The sequence below is a fragment of the Cryptomeria japonica genome, chromosome 10 (assembly GCF_030272615.1).
Source record: "Cryptomeria japonica chromosome 10, Sugi_1.0, whole genome shotgun sequence".
Lineage (NCBI taxonomy): Eukaryota > Viridiplantae > Streptophyta > Pinopsida > Cupressales > Cupressaceae > Cryptomeria > Cryptomeria japonica.
The window spans coordinates 498,864,898-498,885,491 of NC_081414.1; the positions used below are offsets into that span (position 1 = coordinate 498,864,898).

Consider the following 20,594-nt stretch of genomic DNA (forward strand, 5'->3'; position numbering starts at 1 on the left):
GATAGTTTAACTTTAGGGTGTAATGGAGTTTATCTTGGTTCAACTTCAAGAATTGGCTATGGACTTTTGTTTTCTATACTATCTGTGAGGAATTAGATTAATAGGAATAGCGTTTTAATTACTAGTTTTGTAGGGTTTGAAAAGTTATTATAGTCTAGAGATGGATCAGTAAACCTTGGTGACTTTGTTTTGTGCTTAAGGTTTTGAATACATGCATGATAATCTGTTGAGAAGTTGCTGGTTGGTTCTAAAGATACACTGTATTACATTCTGTGTTCAAATTGATCTTATTCTTAAGCTTTTGTAAAGGTCACTGCAAAGTAAAGCCTAAGAAAAAATGATTTATTTAAACCACTGTTAAAAATTGTTGATTTGATGCATTGCTATGCGAGTTTGGCATCTGGTGATACTCAGATATAAAGGTTCAAGATAATATTGATGCTAATCTGTGTGCAAAGATAGTCTGAAGACAGTTACTCCAATGAAAATATGGTAGGCTAAAAAACCAATGTAATGACTTATTCTATGCCCAAGCCGCTATAAATTTGTAAATGCATTCTTGAAATTATTTCCCATGAGATTTCCATTAACAGGCCTTGGATTTACAACTAAACATGAAAGTGTTTGTCAAAATCTATAAAGATAGCACCTTGGATGTATGTTGGAGTTCTTTCCCTTAGTTTTTTATCATTTTGATGTGTAAAATTTTCAACTGAAAAATGACTTGATTGCATCTTTTTTGATTTTAAATAATATATGTGTGGTTCATTCAGATATGATACGTGCAGCACTACCAAATGCTATTCCACCATCATTCAGGGGTACTGTTGTACGCTACTTATACTATCTTGTGGTGACTCTACATGGAAGGCATGTTTCCATTAACAACGACCAAAGTCCCAATCATTCAAGGTCATTGCATGTGGTAAGGTTTTGAAGCCTTTCTATTTTCCCTCCAAGTTGTTTGATTTTTATTCCAATTACCTTTTTCCAATATGCTTGAATTAAGGCATATATGCTTTTACCTTTAATTTGAATGTGAGTTATAACCAATAGTTGGAAACTGGCATGATTTAACTTAAGATAAGCTTGCTCTCTTCTAGAGAAAAGGATCAAGGCCATCCAATAGTATTTGCAATAACTGGTTAGGTTGGCAATTTGATGATTTGAAACATGACCTTAATAGTGAGATGATCATGCTGACTATGCCTTATAGAATGGGGACCTTAGAAATTTGTTCACTGAATCTTATTGTTTTGTATAGTAGTTGTAGCCTAACACCATTGCTCAAGAGATGATAAAATGCTATAAAATTTGTAAAGAGGTTTGATATCGTTGCAGATTGAGATGATTATGTTCAATCATGCTTGGTACAAATTTTGAACATAACAATGTGTGATAAGCAGTTTGTGAAATGATAAACACTGTTTTTGAGTATCACTACTGATTGCAGGAGTTATTCTAAGGAAACCACAAATGATGATTTTACGCCATCATTACATACTATTCATGAGAAGAATACAAATATGTCTAAATTTATTGCTTTATAAGTTGTTGGATGAACATGTCTAAGTCCCTAGTTAAAACAATTAGTGGGGTAAGTTTCCCAAAATGTAGAGGTTGTATTAATTAGAGAATGTGCAAGATGTTTGATCTAGATGACAACATGAAAAGTTAATAATAATAGCTTTGCTTAATCTTAACGTCCATAATTAGAGTATGTATTAATATTGGAAAATGATTAGTCAGTGAGAAATTTCAGTGGACAGCGTGAATGTCACTGATATCATAGTTACCAAATAGAGGTGGGTAATGAATAAGATCTCAATTAATGAAGGAAGTCTGGCATCACTCCTTCTTGTCATACAGTTTGTATGCATATAGATTGTTATGGTTGGATATTGACGTATTGGTAAACTTAGTTGGTAGATTGGTATTAAATATATCATGAATAAATTGAACATGGCTAATATTATCTTTGTCTGACTGCATTCTCAACATGTTTCCTTTCTCCTTGTATGGCCATTTATAGGCAAAATTTCTATACTCATCAAGTTCTTATATTATCACCTCACGGTTTGAGCAGTTGTACTCTTACATATTCTTCCTTCCTATAGTACTCTTACACATTCTTCCTTCCTGTAGGCTATCATAGTATCGTTGTGTTTCAATAATACCTATGTTGTCCTTCCCATGTTATTAGGATTTAGGAGTATGAAACTCATGTTTACAAAAAGAAGGCCCTGGGTGATTTACAACAATCAGCCCATTTACAAGTACCCATAAAGCATACTCATGGAATAACTGAGCATATTCAAGAAGGCACACACAATCATGAAGTAATCACGTTGAAACACGTAAGATACAGAGTATTCATTCAAAACAAAAAGCATTAATGCTGAAAATACATGAAGCAATTGCATAAGATACAAAGCACATCCATGGATGAACACATGGAAGGCATGAAGCAATTACATGAATACACGCAAGACATGAAACATGAAGCATAAAAAGTATGTAAGACATGAAGCATCCACATAGGGTATGAAGTAATACACATAAATGCCCACAAGGCATGAAGCTATGTAAATCTTGAAACATAAACATAGGTAAGGTATGAAGCAATACCCATAAATACACATAAGGTACGGAGTGTAGACATCAGACATGCAAGGCATGAAGCAATACCCATAGAGGTGGAAAGCATACATGAGAAAGGTATACAAAAAACACCTTATGCATGAATCTAATACGTCAAAGTATGAAGCATACTGATGAATACGTAAGGCATGAGTCATACACACGAATACACATAAGGTGTAAAGTACAAAGTATACAAATGAAAGCACATAAGGCAAGAAGCATCCATGCAAAACATAGAGCATACACATAAGGCATGAATACATGTAAAGCATGAAGTGTACACATGAATACACGTAACGCATGAAGTATACACATGAATTCACTTAAGGCACGAAGCATACACGTAGCATGAAGTATACATAAATACCATAAGACATGAAGTGTACACATAAGGCATGAAATAATGGATACATGTAAGCCAAGAAGCAGCATACATGAATATATGCAAGGCATGAAGTAATGCACATAAGGCATGAAGGAGCTATGTAAAGCACAGATCATACATATGAATACATGCAAGACATGAATCATACATGTAAACCATGAAGTAATACATAAATACACATAAGGTACAAGCATATATGAGAAAGGTACTCATGCAGTGGACATGCTGAAGACACATCGATCATGAAGCATACAAGAGAGAGGTATTCATGGAATAGACATCTGAAAACACCTCATTCATGAAGTAATACACATATGCCAAAAACATGATTGACATGGCGGAAGCACAAGATATACATGAGGGAAGTGTACATATAAAACACCCATGGAGTAGGCATGCTTAAAAAATATTAGACATGAAGCAGTTAAAGGCACACTCATAAGAATGCAATGTTGGCCTGAGATTTATTTAAGAAGAGGGCTGAATAATTAGTTCTAACTTCTAACTGAGTAGTCGTTAAAGCAGGTTTGCCCAACAAGCTAGCAGAATTATGGTCTGATACCACTGTAATGTCCCCTAATTAGTTATACCTGTAAATTTACCCGAATCTAAAATAAGTAAATTAAGTTTATGGGAGTACCTTTGTATACTGTTTTCCTGCAATAAAAAATCAGAGAACATATATGAAATAATATCTATAAACTGAAACATATACTAATGAAATTATTTTAAATGATATCAATTCTGCTATATTAATTACCGTTAGAATTAGAATTGTTGGATATAATCAGATTATTATATTTCCTAGATGAAATTAGATTATTATATAAAGTCAGATTGTAAGTCAGTTACCAATCAATTTCCTTAGTCCATTTGTTGGATAGGGTGTCCAAGAAACCATCCCTCCTAGGCCCCAGGGCAGAATACCATATCCCCCTTGGCTCCATATGGCAGGTGTTAGACATCCATCATGGAGTGGCGTACCCAGCGAGGTGTTCTATGACTTCTATCACCGTTCCCCCTCATCACAACCACCTTCTCTCTTAAGCCCAATAGCAGATGCTTCACCCCTCTTGACTCCATGTGGCAGGTGTTAGGCATCCACAATGGAGTGGCGTACTTAAGAGAGAGTCTCATTTACAATGAATCATTTATTATATTTATTAATTTATTCAATTCATCACATTATGATAATCAATTATATTTGACATAATTATCACATTTCATTATATTACATTAGTGCCTTGTTTTGTGTTATCATCAACGTTTTCTGTTAATATCTTTGTATCAGTATTAACCATTTATTGGCATTATTCCATTATAATCAATTTATTATTCCTTATATTATTCACATCATATGAAGTTACAGCATTACAATAATTTGTGCAACCTGAATTTAATTGTGTTATGTATTCCTGAATTAATGTGCAGATATATATATTTATACGTCATGTCTAACACTATCATCATTTTAATGTTGTTTATCTAATTTTGCCTCCCAAATTAATATCATATTAATACCCTCCATTTGATTAATATTATACACAACAGTTACAATTAGTGATATATAAATAAGATTTAATCAATAGTAATTTGCTGACTGCTATATTTTAATATTCTAACAAAAATTAGTCTTCTACATACCTGTTGCTGCCGGCTCCTATTTATCTGTTCTGGCAGACCTGAAGATTCTTTCTGTGCTCCTTTCTTACCCTTACTGGCAGTCTGAGGCAGATACTCCCGTTCTTATTCCTTGTTTCTTTTCTATCCCTGATTGGCACAGGGAGGGGGGTATTTAACCTCCCTATCAATCGTGATGGAAGGCCACGATGCTTCTCTTGGCAGCGCCTGTATGAAGGGACGCTACCCTTACCTAGAAGGGCCCTCCAAAATCTGACGTGGGTAACAATCAGTCACCCCACCGATTCACAAAAGGTCATCGGGCTTTGGTGAATATAGGACTTAGTTGGTTAAACCAATATAATAAATGTTTTAATACCATTCAGCATTGATAATGTAAATAATATAATGTATATTATTAATATATATACTGTTACACCATTTTAATAAAATATACATTGTTAATATAATAACATCATTCAATATATAAAATGTAAATTGATAATATAATAATAACATCATTCAATATATAAAATGTAAATTGATAATATAATAATATCAATGTTATATAATATGTTTTTAACATATTATTTTATCTGGCAAAATTATATTAATTATTTCTACTATAAATGGGGGGACATGACAATTAGTCAGACCATCAAAGCAAATATATCTTTCATAGGAATATATCAAAAGAGAAAAATATCTTCAATTTCATGGGATTATATTGTGAAAATATTGGTGATTGAAAAAATGCAAAAAAAAAAAGAGAAATAATTGATGTTTTTTTATATTTTATGGCATCCTAATCAATTCAATTTTGGAATATAGATTATTCTCATCAAGTCGACAAACTTTGTTAATAGTGCACACTGCATAGTGTGTTTTTTCATAGTTCCACTTCAAAGTTTGAACCCTTAATATCAATCAGAAACTGTAAAGCACAAATGACAAGCTACAAAGAAACACCAAACAAAACTACAAAGAAACACCAAACAAACGGAGCCAATAAGTTTGTCCATGATGAAGTACAATCCACTAGGAGGCTGCAGTTCTTGATGATGCATATCTGATTCAGCCACTTTTCATTAATACATTGATATCCCTCAAGATCACAAGGTTTTCCTCATCAAGTGGCTCTTCTTCAGTCATGAGCCATTTCGAGTTAGGATCAATCTCATGAAGGCTAATTAGTTGATCCTCTTTGACACTCCCTATATAATCATTTCAAATGCATTAGTTTTTTAACCTTATACAAAATAAAATAATAATTCGTAAAAAAACAATAATTATAATTTACAAAATAGAGATGTAAATTTTCCTTACCTCGAAATTTTTTCCTTGACAGACAAAAAATCAAATCATTCATCTGCATTTGAGTCAAATGACTCTATTTCTTGGAGTGTATGTGTTGAAACACACTCCAAGAATCCTCACAAGCAGAATAACTACATGGCTGGCTCAAAATGCACATTGCCATCCATCTTACTTTTAATATGGTAACTAAAAAACAAAAAAAAGAAGGCAATTTTTATTTGGTAACATTTGCCAAAAAAAAAAAAATGTACTAAAATTTCATATAAAACATTTCAACCGAAGGATTTAAGGGGGTCTCTTACTTTGCATTACCCAATCTCTGAAATCCAGGAATCCTTAGCAGAAGTTGAAATTTGAAAACATATTGAAAAAACCATTTAAAATGTTGCAAAATTTCAGGCAGTGCACCAAAACCCTAAAACAAAATAGCAGAATTGTGGATAGCACAGCTGAAACCCTAATTGCTGAAACAGAAATATGCAAAGCAGGTTATAGTAAAAAATACGAATGAAATTGCGAAAATTTATAATTTTGCCCATAAACGACTATGAGTGAAATTTAAGGAAATTGGCAGTTAAAATTGAGTAATTTTCAACAAAAAATGGCCGTGAAGGTGAGATTCGAGTTCTCGCAATTTATCATGAGATTTCCCTGCCATCTATTTCAATGAATTGTGAGAGTAGTTGATGATTAGTCAAACTGAGTGTCACTCCAGGGAGCTGTAAGCTTGCTTGGAGCTTTACTTGACATCTCATCTAGTTTCTCTTAGATTCTTAGTGAATTTCTATTTAAAGGACATATATTATAATTTTTATTAAGATGAATCTGGAGTCTATTTTGTAAAATTTCATTCCGGTGCAAGGTAATACTTTTCAGATTTAATGAGAAGACAATTGCAGGTTTGGGAGTTCAATACTGTGTATTTGCTATTCATATTTTCAGCAGTGTGTTTGTAGACTCACGTATTTAGAGATTATTCTTTTGATTAAGGTTTTTGTTTTTTAAGCTACCTAGCTTTAGGATTAGTTTTCAGAGTGCAGAATCTGCTTACTGTGGTTTCAAATTAGCAAACATTTAGGCCCCGAGGACCCTCACCAGCAGAATCTATTGGATCAATCGCCTTAACAATAGGGGGCATTTCATCCCTTACCATCAAGCTGTTTTTCTTCAGCTATATCATTGTTGCACTCATACAAAACTTCTCATATTGAGTCATGATTTGAGTAAATTTCTTGATTTTCCTCGTGTTTTGAGCCATAGTTGAGTTCTTGTTTCTCTTGATCAGGAATGTTGCTTTCGTTGTTTCAATTTAGTGTCCTTGTAGGGATCAACAAAGGGAGTTTTCTAATGTGTCAACCAGTGAGGAAGGTAAGACACATTACATAGTTGGCAGACTCGGCGAGCACTCGCCCAAAAAATCGTAGGGTTTTGTTTGCTGAGTTTTTGGTGAGTTTTTTTTTCAAAAAACTTGGGGGAGTCTATGCTTGTAACTCGGTGATACCTTGGCCAAACAAGAACAAATTATTTTTTAAAAACATTTTTGTAAAAAAAATATGCCCCTCAATCCCATTTGTGTCTCCGCTCTCAAACCCCCACTATTTATTGGGATCTCTAGTCATATAAGAAATTTGGTTACAATGAGAGGGTTTGGGAGTGGAGATCAGAATTGACAACTTACACAATTATCTTTATCACTATCATAATAATATTGATCAATGATGTAGAATCATACAATTAGTATCAAAGATTCAAATGCCATTATTATTGTAAAACACAATATAACCTTCAGCTTTGCACAAGAAAGGTAGAGGACTAATCAGAGGAGGTCATTGATTTGTATGGCATTGATCCTTATAACGATTGGACAAGGCAAGATGAGGAGATCCCATTGTTTATTGAAGATGAGATTCTTGATTTTGAGAGGCAAACAATGGAGGAAGTGGCTGTAGTAAAAGGAGCTACTAGATTGTCATTGGATTACATTGATGAGGCTGAGGAGTAATTGCCGTCTAGCAACATGATGGAGGTCGAGTTGGAGTCACAAACACAACCTTCAATGCTGAGCGAGGAGTTGCAACAAAGTGCAATGATTAGAACCTCTCCCAGTTTTCACTAGACCAAGAAAAAGGAAGATGTAAAATGTTGTAGTATGCAATTTATGAATTGTGATGATGATTTTCAAAGTTGATCATCATAAATTCATAACAGTTGCCAACTAACTATTGTATTAGGATTCCACATGATGTGTTTTTCTACTCAATTTGTATTTAAATGAATCAAATTTAATAGAAAAAACTTTTGTACTCATTTATGCACTCATTGGATGCATTTTGTTGTTGAATTTTGCAAAAAATGTCTTTTTAAATAAATTTAAGCAATTTTTTAAGTTGCCAATGTTTTTGCCTAGTTTTTCCCAAGTCTTTGTTGAGTCAGAAATTTGGATCTGCCGAGTTTTTGCCAAGTCAGTCTACCAACTATGGGGTAAAATGTTCCAAGGCATGTAAATGACACATTCAGGTCACTGGAGCATGCCAATGCACACAGCTTTTTAATGTTGATGGAGAAAGAGATGGAAAAGGAACATCAAGAGTTTTGGAGTGTGCTTAGACAAAGGAGAGGCACTTTTGATGTTTTAAAGTCAGAAAAGTGGATTAGTTGTCTAGGTGTGTGCTAATGTGGTGGAAGGTCATTTTTGAGTGATTTTTAAGTGGAGTAAGTGCATAGCAGGTCAAAATAGGCACTTCAAAGTTAAAAGGGGAAGGGCTATAGAAAGTTAACTTCAAATCAGAACAAAAAAATGATTTTCAAGTGAAAAAGTGCATATGTTAGACCAATGTTAATTTAAATTAAAACGAAAAGGGACTTAAGTGACAATGTCAACTTCAAAATGACGTAAATATTAAAATAATAATATAATGTTTCTAATGGTCATCTTTAGTAAGTTTAGTTTTATTAGTTAGTTTCTATTTTTGCATTCAGTTAACGAGTGTTTCATTTAGAAACATCGTCTTCTAATTTGTTATAAATAGAGCCTTTCGTCTCTATTGTAAATATCAGTTTATACAATTACCATTGTAACAGAAAAGGTGTATGAGACTCCAAGAAGTGTGCCCAAGTCACTTAAGCGAACTAAAAAATATGAAAAATGGCACAAATAACTCAAAAATGCGCATTTGAGGGAGGTTTTGACATATTTTGACGTAAAAAAGTGCATATTGGATTCAAGGAACATGTTGTTGGATGTAAGAAACTGAGTTTCATCTTCAAAGCACAAAAGGACACCATTGAAAAAAGTTTCTTGGCGGGTTGTTCTTCATATGCAAGTTTTGTCATAGGTTTGCATGGATCAACTCTTGTTTTCATCTTGCCATCCTCTACAATATTCATCTCAGGGATCTTAGTCATTTCCTTAATTCTTCATCCAAGGCTCTTCAATATTGATGATTTCTTGCATAAAAGGTTTTCATCCAATGTCAAGGGTGCAAAATAATGCATTTCACAAGTTTTGAAGGAAGAGATTGGATTTCACCAAGATTGTTTGTTAAATTGCGAGTGGTTTGGTTTCAGGTTTCTTAAGAGGATCCATTGTAATTGGAGTGAAGGAGCTGCATTGAATTCACTGCAAGGAGCCAGCTATTAGACTGACTATTATTAGGTTGTGCCACTTTTAACCATGGCTGTAAGGTACACAATTCTTAAATTATATGTCACAAATAGATAATTGCTTTATAATCATGCCTTTTGAAACAGGAAACAAGGAGACTTCAGATATATAGAGAACAACAAGTAATTGGCAAATGATAGTATGTACGTGTAGGTATGTATGCATGTATATGCATACATATGGCTTATATATGTATATGTATACATATATACCTATGGGCATGTGCCTCCATCTTTAAAAGAAAACTATTTTAATGCTTTTATACTCATAAAACAACTTATAAGTTATTTTGTAAACAAAACTGATTTCTTAACCATTGTGGTTAATAGACAAATCTGATATCAAAAGCAAAACTGCTTTTTACAAGCAAATCCAATTCCATAACAATACTGGTTCTGTACTACAGTCATAGAAGATCAGAAAGAAAAGATTCGGAGAAAAATCTTTCATGTTTTTAGTTTACAAAATAATTTACTTAAGCTCCAGAAATGCCATAATTTCCATAATCTCTATGAAAAAGAAACGTACAACAGCTATATAAATCTCTGTATTTTTCCAAAATAAAGAACACATTTCAAGCCATCAAGGCATCATGGAGAGCGCTGGCAATCTGATTTTCACATTGATTTCATTCCAAAATGCAAGAGAATAATGATAAATACACCTACGTGGAGACTGAAATGCAGAGAAAGAAGCTTCAATACCGCTCTCTGCCCACACCCTTTTTCCAGTGTTGATTCTCCCTTTCTTTGCCTCTGATCAAAGATATGAAGCCATGTCTTTCTTACCTCGCCTTCATTTTTATGCATAGAAAATCCATACCAATTTAACTGTTTCTGCCCTATTTTGGGCTCTCCAAGCTTGCATCTATTTGGCTGGGAGTTGCATTGCTTTTACCACTCTTGTTTTTCCTTTATTTTTGCCCTAAATCGGGCTTTTTTGAATGCATCAGCTTTCACGTGAGTAAAGACTGCAGCTTACCATGCTATTGGCCGCCAAAACAGTCGTATGGCTTATATATATATATGCTTTTTATTTCTAAAGTTTCACTTTGCATTCGATAAGGCTATAAATAGCATTATTTATATCATATTACAGCTATCAATACATATTATTTTATATATATAAGTTTGTAACCAATTAAAAATTATTTACTATTACATATATATAATTTAATTTACAAAAAGTAAATAATTACATCGGAAACAATACAAATGACTTTATTTTTCTCAATAACTCAATTACGTAATCTTGAAGAAACAATGACGTACAATAAAGGTGGTGATTTAATTTCCCTAACCTATCATTTAAAAACAAACTCAATGTAAGAATTTGCATATCCATAAACATCATTTGCACGTTAAGTTCAAGTTAAACTACGCGTTCATGAAATCACAAAATGCACAACAATACATCATAATGCATTATGATTGTAGTACGTGAGTTTGTGCAAGTACAGTAGTTCCATCATGCAAATTCTTGCCAAGTGGCTAGGGCACTTCTACCTCAGCCAAGTTCTCATCTTAGACATGTATGTGCACTCTCTTCCACTCACATTTGCATCAGTAGGTTAGTCCCATAAACCATAGCCAAAGCACGTGCGAGAAATAAAACCCATTTTCATAAACATGATTATATTGTTTCAATTTCAATTTCAGTTCCATGCATTTGAATTAATCATCTAATTTTACCAATCATGCACATGTTAAATTCAAATAATTAGACAACATAAGTGATGTCCAATAGTCTTATCAAATACATTGAATAATAAATGTAAGAATAGGATTGAGATGTGACAACGACTTTTTAGCTGTTCCTATTTTTGGAACACAACTATTTCAAGATGATCTTCTTGAAGATTTATACAGATACGTCTTATTTTTAAGATTACTTTCTAGAAGGTCTTCTTTATAGAGATATACGTTCTTATAAAGTATCTGTTTAAAAATTTCTAATTAGTCGATGTAATAGGGGACAATTTTGTTAAAACTTTCCTTCGTTGCAACTGAACTGTTCTTAGCTTAGGAACTATAGTTGCTTTTTATTTATTTATCTTGCAAAGTCATTGTAAGAACTTATAATTAAGTGCTTTACGCACTTCGATTTTCATAGAATAGTGATTTTATGCCTACTTGTTGCTAAGACTATTATTCAAGCTTTTTGTGTGATCTTTTGTATGTGTGATTAGGAAAATTGAATTTATTGAGTTTGCAAACTTCGTATTGTGAGTTCCATTAAAGTTGGTGAATGTGGCTTTCTATACGTTATCTATTCTTGCTGTAAAAATGCGAATATAAGGCGCAGTCCCATGTGGAATTTGTACCAAATACTTCGGTATGCTAATTCTTGACAGATGTGAGGTAATAGAAAGTGGGAGGAAAGTAAATGTTGCATAGCTGTTAAATTTCAACTGTGAATCAATGGTCAATGCCTATAGGCCAGTCATGAATGCAACATACCAAATCCATTTTGTAAGCTGTTACAATTTTGAATTTATAGACTTCTCTACTAGATATATTTTAGCCTGCTATAGATATCCTAGGTGAATTAAGAAAAATCTTTTGTGGTGGTGGACATCCTCTCATTGTCTCATGCCAATATTAGTTTGGAATAGCTAATGGAGCTTCTATAAGAAGGGGAAGCTAATGGATGCAATATAGAGCTTGTAGACTGCACATTTGTGGCCAAGCTGTCATCTTTGCTCTGGTCTAGCAGTGGTCATCTTTGGAGTTTTTATAGTCCAAGACAAATATATTTACAATCAAACTCTGGAATGGATCATCCATTATGCTTCTGAAGCATCTGTCTTAATATATTGACACAGATTAGGTTTATATTATAACTTTGAAGGAAAGACTTCTAGGAAATATAAAATGATGAAATGTTAGATTGTTGTAAGGTTCTTGGTAGCTGTTTTAGCAGATATAACAATAAGCAGGTTTATAAGAATGCTATTGTTTCTAAGGAGTTGAGATAATGTAATGTCCCCACTTCTCTAGTTGCTATCCAGATGCATAAATTCACCTGTCACCCATCTCCACAGGTGAAGTTCAGTGTTGGGAGATGATGGGTCAGCCAAAGGGGACCAATACTTAGACAAATTTTGCTTTGGTGAGCCATTTATAATAAAAATTTATAATATTATGTTATAAAGTTAATAAAAGTGACTTTATAAGTTACTTCTTTTTGGAATTAGTAACTTTATATTAAAAGTTACATTGCACTTTTCCCTAGGAGAGTTAATAACTTAAAGAGTGGTTATAATTTCATGATGAAGACCCCCTTCAAGATGGTGCCACTTTATGGAAGAGGAAGATTCCAAGGAATCTTCAAAAGATGCCTCTAAGAAGTTCGATTTGGGCTTGGAGAGTTAAGAAGGCTTTGTACGTTCATTTTGGGCATTATTGGTGTATGTTTAATTTTGAAGAAAAACACTTTTCAGGTCTGCAACGATTTTTGCAGAGAGCTGGAGCAAGATTGGGGATGAAATCCTCCAATCTCTTGATGATAGGACGAAAACCCTTCATCAATCATCAACCGATTTTGCATAGAAGATTATATTTTGGTGCTCAAGGGTTCGAACCAGGCATTTGATGGGTAACAGCAGCATCATAGGAGTTTGATTGTCAGATCTGAGTGGAAAGGAGATCGAATTTGATGAAATTTGTGCATTCTTTGGCCAGCCGTACTCCCTAGACTTGGCCGTACCATTTCATTTTGCCTGTGGAAGCCAAAGAAATAATTAGAAGGGTTTCAGCTCAGGTTTATTTCTCAGAATTCATTGTCAGCAGCCTATAAGAGGAAGCCAAGGGTTTGTTTGGAGGAATTACACCATACTGGAGCTACATCAGCGAATTAGAGGGGCAAACAGGGTCAAAATTGGTGATCTCTCCTGGCAAGGTTTCAGAATAGGCTTCAGAATTGTCAATTATTCATTCAATTGTTTTTGATAACTATTGTTTAGAAGAATAAAACATGTTGGAGCAGTTGGAACACCTTGGAAGCTCTTGTAGCAGCATCTTCATTCAATAAAGTCAATAAAGAAGCCCCCAGGCAAGGTGTTGGACTTCAGGTAGGCCAATTTGGCATGTTAGTCTTGAAATTCAATTATTCATTGCATTTATTAGTTGCTGTTAATAAATCAGATATTCTGAAAATTAGTTCCTGTAGTTGTAATTTGTTCTTAACTAGAATTCCAAATTGCATTACTCAATCTATCATTCAAAAACCCTCAAAACGCATAAAAACCAAAAAACCCTCATCAAAACCAAAAATTACATTGCTGGTCAAAGATTCAGTTGAGACAAACCAAATCAGATTTTGCCAATATCTCAGTTGGCATCTTTCAGATAAAGTGGTTAAAGCATTGGGTTCTAATTGTGTAGACCCAAGTTCAAAGCGTCAAAGTGACATCTAATGTGGAATCTAAGCAGCAACTCTTGGTCTTGCATTGTTTGGTTTTTAGTTGTAATCTCTTAGTTGCTGCTCTCAAGGAGCTAAATATTTATTGCTCATAAGTAGCTAAGTATTTGAATCAGTTGGCTTAGATGCTTGGTTGAAGCATATTTGTAGACTATCAGAAATATATTAATAAAGGAATGCTATTGAGGTACATACTCTGATGTTCTAGTAATATTCAATTGATTAATGGTACTGTATATTCATACCTTAGAAAAAGACAATTATTCATGAATTGATAAATTAATTTATTTTTTCCTCTTGGTAGTGACATATTTAGGTGTGGGACTTGTAAAGGAGAATGCGCATTACATAAGGCTATGCATATCTATAGTTTACCCCATAATACTGAAATGCTAGAAAATCTTGGTGTAAGCATGAAAACTGTAACACTTGGGCCGAGATCCAAATCTTTATTTAGTTGGCCGTAGAAGATAAAATGTTACTATTAAAATAATATTATATCTATTCTATAATGGTCATCTTGGTTGTTGACTTATTTGTCGACTTAGTTGTCTTTTTAGTTCCTTTAGTGTAACTATTGCTTATTTTATTAGAAAGCATAGTTAGCTTTTTAGTTTTTAGCTTTTTAGCCTTTTTAAGTGTTTTAGCTTTTTAGCTTCGTGTTGAAGCTTCAGTTTAATGGTTCATTCTTTTTAGAATACCATCTTGTAAACCTCTATATATACGTTGTATAGTTGTAAATATAATCATTCGATTATCTATTCAATTATTTTTCAGTTACCTCATTTTTTATTTTTAGCGACAAAAAGGATTGATGAGCCCCTATGTTTGTTTACTTGCAACATCTAGTGATTTGAAATGAACTGGACAAATAGGGATTTCTCTGCTGTCAATAGTATACGTTGTCTTATTCCAAAATGTCTGTGCATGATATTCAATAAAAAATGTTTAATATGTTACATTGCATGATTCCAGCTTCCTATTGGCAGAATGGCACTCGAGGGAACTTGACTACTTGCAATTCTGGTACTGCCTTTTTGTATGGTGGCACCCTGCGACACATCAGAACTGCAGCTCAGCCATATTACTTAGTTGAATTCTGATAGGTCATACACGTCAAATCCTGGTTGCATTGGTGCTTGGGTCAGCATGACCTACACGATATAGCATTTTCCTTCTACTTTATAAACCATTGAGGGAACCACTGTCAAAATGGAAATGTTCAAGGCCCTACAAAATGACATGCAAGCAGCATTACAGCTTGAACTCAAATTTAATATGTGAAGGGGACTTGTTGATGGCACTTTATCTTTGTAATACTGATTCACTACCTGCATATTGTAATAACCCACCTTACTTAACCCAACAAAATTTGACCACTTTTTTTTTGTTTAAGTTAATCATTTGTGTTTGATTCAATTGCATACTCTGGGCATCCTCCATTAGGATTAGGCATTCATCCATCCGGGATGAGCATCTAACCATACGGGTTAGGCATCTGTCTATACGGAGCAGAAGATTTCATCTATCCAATACGGGATAGGCATCTATCCATACGGGGTAGGCATCTATCCAATTGGGATAGGAGGTGCTCTAGCCAGAGACTTAGACTCATCGGGACCATTCGGGTCCTGAGTCACTCACTAAGTACTACACTCTTCTAATAGGAGTGCACCAAGGTCGCTGTCCTTAGGTGAAATCAAAATAACATAATACAAGCTTGAATTCCGCCTCGGAATTTGGCTTAAAGCCTCGGGAAGTCAAGCAAATCCATACGGGATGCCTTCCGAGTATGCATTGAATTACTTTTTCCTTTTTATTATACTTATTCTTCAATTTAGGATTCTTCTCAATCCTTCTTCTTACCAAAACCTAGACCCCATCCATGAACGCCTGAGTACTAGGGGCAACTTTGTCCCTAGACTGCCTACATACCCGTTTCGGCACGGGATCAATGCGTAAAGTATGTAGTTCTATTTTCTACTCTATGGTTTGATGTAAATTGATTAGTGGGTATGCAACCCTTTCTAGGGTCAATGTCCCATACAGTTTCTCTGCGGTTGCTACCCATGGTGGTAGCACTTAAGCAAAGGCTCAAGATGGCTTATTGCTTGTGGCCTAAAACAACTAGATCCTAATACCTATCATGAGCGTCACCCTTGACCCAATTGTCAATCGCCAACAACTCTTCAAGATTAAATCAATTTCATAAAAGCATTTCACTCAATCAACCCTAAAGGGGGTTTACTATGGTTTAACTCAGCGGATGTAAAATCATTTAAGGATTATCGATCCAAGGGGGATTACCCGCCCCTTGGATTTTAACTTTCAAGTGTCCCTTATTACTCCTCGACGATTTATAGGGACGATGCCATAGACGTTGTTGATGCAACTTTATTAGGCGTTAAGTGCAGTAGTTCAACACGACGACATTACCCGTAAGCGTGATCGAGAGGCACCGTAAATACCGAATTCTGCTAGGTTTTGGTTTTCCGACTTCCTTTGTTTAGTTTTCTAACTAAGAAACTATGAAAACTTTTAACTAGCATCGTGCTTGAAACAATTTATGAAATGAATGCATAAATAGACATTGCAAAGTTTAATCAATTGAAATAACTACTTCTATGGGATTGATAATTCACTTGGAAAAATATCATCTTCCTTTTACAACTAAATTATTAATAATCCAACTCGAAATATAACTTGCACAATACTGACAATTATGAAATTCACATACTAATAATAAATTTGTTTCTTATGCAATACCAATAAATGTGTATTTTGCATGAAGATGAAGAAAGTGTAACTGGCTAATCAATAAATACTAATAAGGTAAAAGAAATTCGCATGATGCAATTATAGTGAAATTTACATGCAAGATTAAGCGATATTCATTCCTATTATGAGATTATTTAGAAATAGAGTCACTAGTTCGAAATAAGCAAAATTAGTTTAGACGTTAAACAAATTTTGGATCAAATCATATAAATTAATTATTTTTAATGAATCTAAGATGCCAACTAAGTGTCCCAATAAATTCCAAATGGATTGAAAGATTTCAATTATTAATTTTAATTAAAATTACAATTATAAATTTTTACTAAAGATTTATTTGAAAGTAGTAGTTAACAATGACTCAAAGTTTACTTATAAGTTTATCCAAGTTTATCATTACTAAACTAAAATTTAAATTAAAAATTTCCATTTTGCAATTAAAATAAAAAAAATGAATAAACTACCCATCGACTTATACGATATTAACTAGACATTTAAGTCTCTTCCATTTATTTGAAAAACGGATGCATGAGGCGGCGAAGGTGGGGGTTTAAACAAGGGGAGAGGGAATGGGAAGGTGGGCCCCCGCCCATCCCATACCCCTTGTGCTAGCAGAGGCCGCAGGGAGTGGGGTCGGTGGGGCCCCACGTGCCTGCCTCACGTTCCACTAACTATTGAACGCCCATTCCATTAAAATTTTGTAACGTCCTATATTAAATTTCGTACGGTGTTTTATTTGTAATGTTAATATAATTTTTGTAACGCCGATTCATTGAAACAAAAAATGCAAATAAATATATATTTATTTATAATTATTTATAATATATGAAAACGGACTCATTAACTTTTCCAGGAGAATAAGAATAATAATACAGATAATAATGATAATAGAATAAAATTTATAGATCATTCATGAGTTAGTTTAATAGGGAAATAATTTACACATTGAATACAAATGAAATCCTCTCATAAGATTGATCAGAGGGGAGAGATAAAGCTGATCACAAAGGGGAGAGATAAGGGTTTAAGATTTAATCAAATCTATATTCAAAGAGGAGAAGGGATTTATTAAAGGAAAAATAATAAAAGAAAAATAGCTTCAATCCACAGGTGATCAAACTACAAACACAGAGAGATATGATTTTCACAGAGATCATATTCAACAATTCTGTCTTATGTTGAGATAATAAATTTTTTGATGAGATTTCCAGGAAATTGATGTTCACAGAGAGAGATTTCTGAAAATAAATAAATAACAAGATAATATTTCCACAGGGATTTTATACAATAAATCTGAGAAGAATTCCTACTTGAAATATTATATCACATAGCGAGATTTCTTAATACAATGATTATAAGCATAGAAAGAAAAGGATTATTTACAGAGATAAAAGAATTTAAGTTTTTCAAAAAGAATAGAGACGTTGAAAAAAAACATGATTTATTTTCCTCTTTTTTTTTTTGATTCAAGATCTTCTGTAGATTTAAAAAAAAAACAACAGAAAAAGCAGAATCTGATTTCTTCCTTTTAAATAGATTAAATAATAGATTAACAAATGAAAGAGAAATCTGCATTTGTATTTTTAAAAAGAAAGAAATTTTTGTCAATGCATTTCTTTAATGAAAAATAGATTTCCTTTCTATCTAACAATTTAAGAAATGATTTCTTTCAGAAAGCTATATTCAACTAAAGAATCTAGGAGGAGATATTTCCTTTAAAAATATAAAAATTTACATAAAGAAATATCAAATACAAAAAGAGAGGGAACTTGGAGAAGCCTTTTGATGTTGAATCCTCTCCAAATCTTCAAGCCTAGCCTTCCTTGATCCTTCCTTGCAAGCTTGGAAAAATTCTTCAAAACAAACTTAACTATTTTCCAAAAATGAAAAATATGACTACTAAAAACAAACTACTTAAGAAAACTTTCTTCAAAGAATATCCAACTCCCTCTTTTGAATACTTGCATACAATATATAGGAAAAATCCCTTAATTCCACTATCTAGAGAAATTAATTAAGAATGAGATTCTTTTCCAATATTGGACCCATGCAAAATTGATTGATATCCTAGTGGGGGAGTTACATGCAAGGTATTGAAGATTCCTCTAGTAGCTTCTAATTTCTCCTACAACATGTGCCATAATTGGGAACGAGAAAAAGAATAAATAAATAATGCCTATTTAAATTATATTCTCCAAGTGTGTATGTGGGTCCATTATTTATTCTTTTATAATATTCATTCAATTATTTTCAATAGCTCAACCAAAAAAATATAATAGAATTGTATCAAATCAAAAAGTGATAAAGGAGGGTTGTGACACATATTTGGGGTGGTTGTGACAGCTGATGCAGCAAATTTTTTTATGTGCCACTATTGAAGAATATGTTTTCTAATTTTGTCATCAACATTGGAGTTAGGTTCACCTACAAGCAAAATATAATCTGTCAGTTTTCCATGTTTGACTGCTTTTACACAGCCCATCAAATATTATACCTTATTTTGTATAGTTTACCTTAATTAAAAACAGGTCTTTTGTGCATTCTTGCATTGAATCTTCATCTCTTGCTTGGGTTGGAAGATGATTTGTTTATTCTATGGTTAATCAATTGCACAATTTCTTTTGGTTATTTACCCATTTTTGTGCATCAGTGGAGTAGGAGTTGGGGAGAATTTTGTATAGGATGCAGCAAAATTTTAAATTCAGCAATAACTATTTGAAAGGAAATAAAATGATACCCTATGGTTGTTTAAGTCTATAAACTGATGTAGAATAATACAATACAATTAGGACTAACTGGAAGAGCTAAAAATGTAAATATAAATGAAATTGAGAGGTTTAGACATTTATGATAGCTTAGCTCTTTTGAACTTTTCTGTTGATTTTCGGTAGCCCAGGAAGGATGATAAGTAGTAGAATCCAGTTGATGATCGAAATCTGAATCTAATATTGAATAAGCACTATCTTGACTGTCACAGACCTGCACTAAAAGTCAGCTCTGCTTCTGGACAGGGCCACGACCTTGGTTTGGTCCTCTTGGAATGGTTTAGTGCTGGTGGCATAGAAATGCTCTCTGCTCTTGCAAATCTGCAAAACCTGTTTGCCTCTGTATTTTTCCTATGTCTGGAGTCAGGTGGTGCTGAGAATCACCTCGGGGAGACTGCTGGTGTTCAGAGGGAAATGAAAAACTTCCTTGATAAATAGTCAGTACTTGTTGCTGAAGAACAAGGTTGGAAGACACACCATGCAAAGATGCAAATTGCTAAAATGATACAATGATAGTGTGGTATCTGCTGATGCAAGCTATGGCAATGCTTTTGTAATGATATGGTAGAAGAATCTTGGATATGGTTCGATTAATGCTAATAACCTAGGGCTGTCCCCAAATACAAGACCTGAGGCACTCAATAAAGTATTTTGGTGTGCAAGCTGATGGGTAATAGTCAGATTATTCGGAAAGGTTGGCTTGGGAAAGCATGAAGTGAGATTTGAACTGGGAGGACTAGGCCACAAGTGCGGTCTTGTCTAGGGATAGATTTGCATCAACATTCCAGTATAGGACAATAGAAACCTATAGAGATGGATTGATGCTGTTCTATAGTGATGAAATAAGCACACTAGAGGCCAGGCTTAGGATTGGGGTCAGCATACACATAAAACAGGGCAAATTGAGCATAAGAACAATTTGTTTATGAAAGGGTTAAAACAAGTGTAAAAGAAAGGGTAAAAGGACAAAGTAGGGCACTTCTATCCCTTACATTCTGCCCCA

General features: G+C 33.7%; 1 protein-coding gene across 1 annotated transcript in view; it reads left to right on the plus strand.

Moving 5' to 3' along the window:
• LOC131039364 (uncharacterized) overlaps window positions 1-20,594 on the plus strand; it is a 116,467-nt gene that overhangs the window by 40,280 nt on the left and 55,593 nt on the right. The window contains exon 4 of the mRNA XM_057972082.2: window positions 774-925. Coding sequence (XP_057828065.2) covers window positions 774-925 — 152 coding nt within the window. The remainder of the gene's footprint in view (window positions 1-773; window positions 926-20,594) is intronic.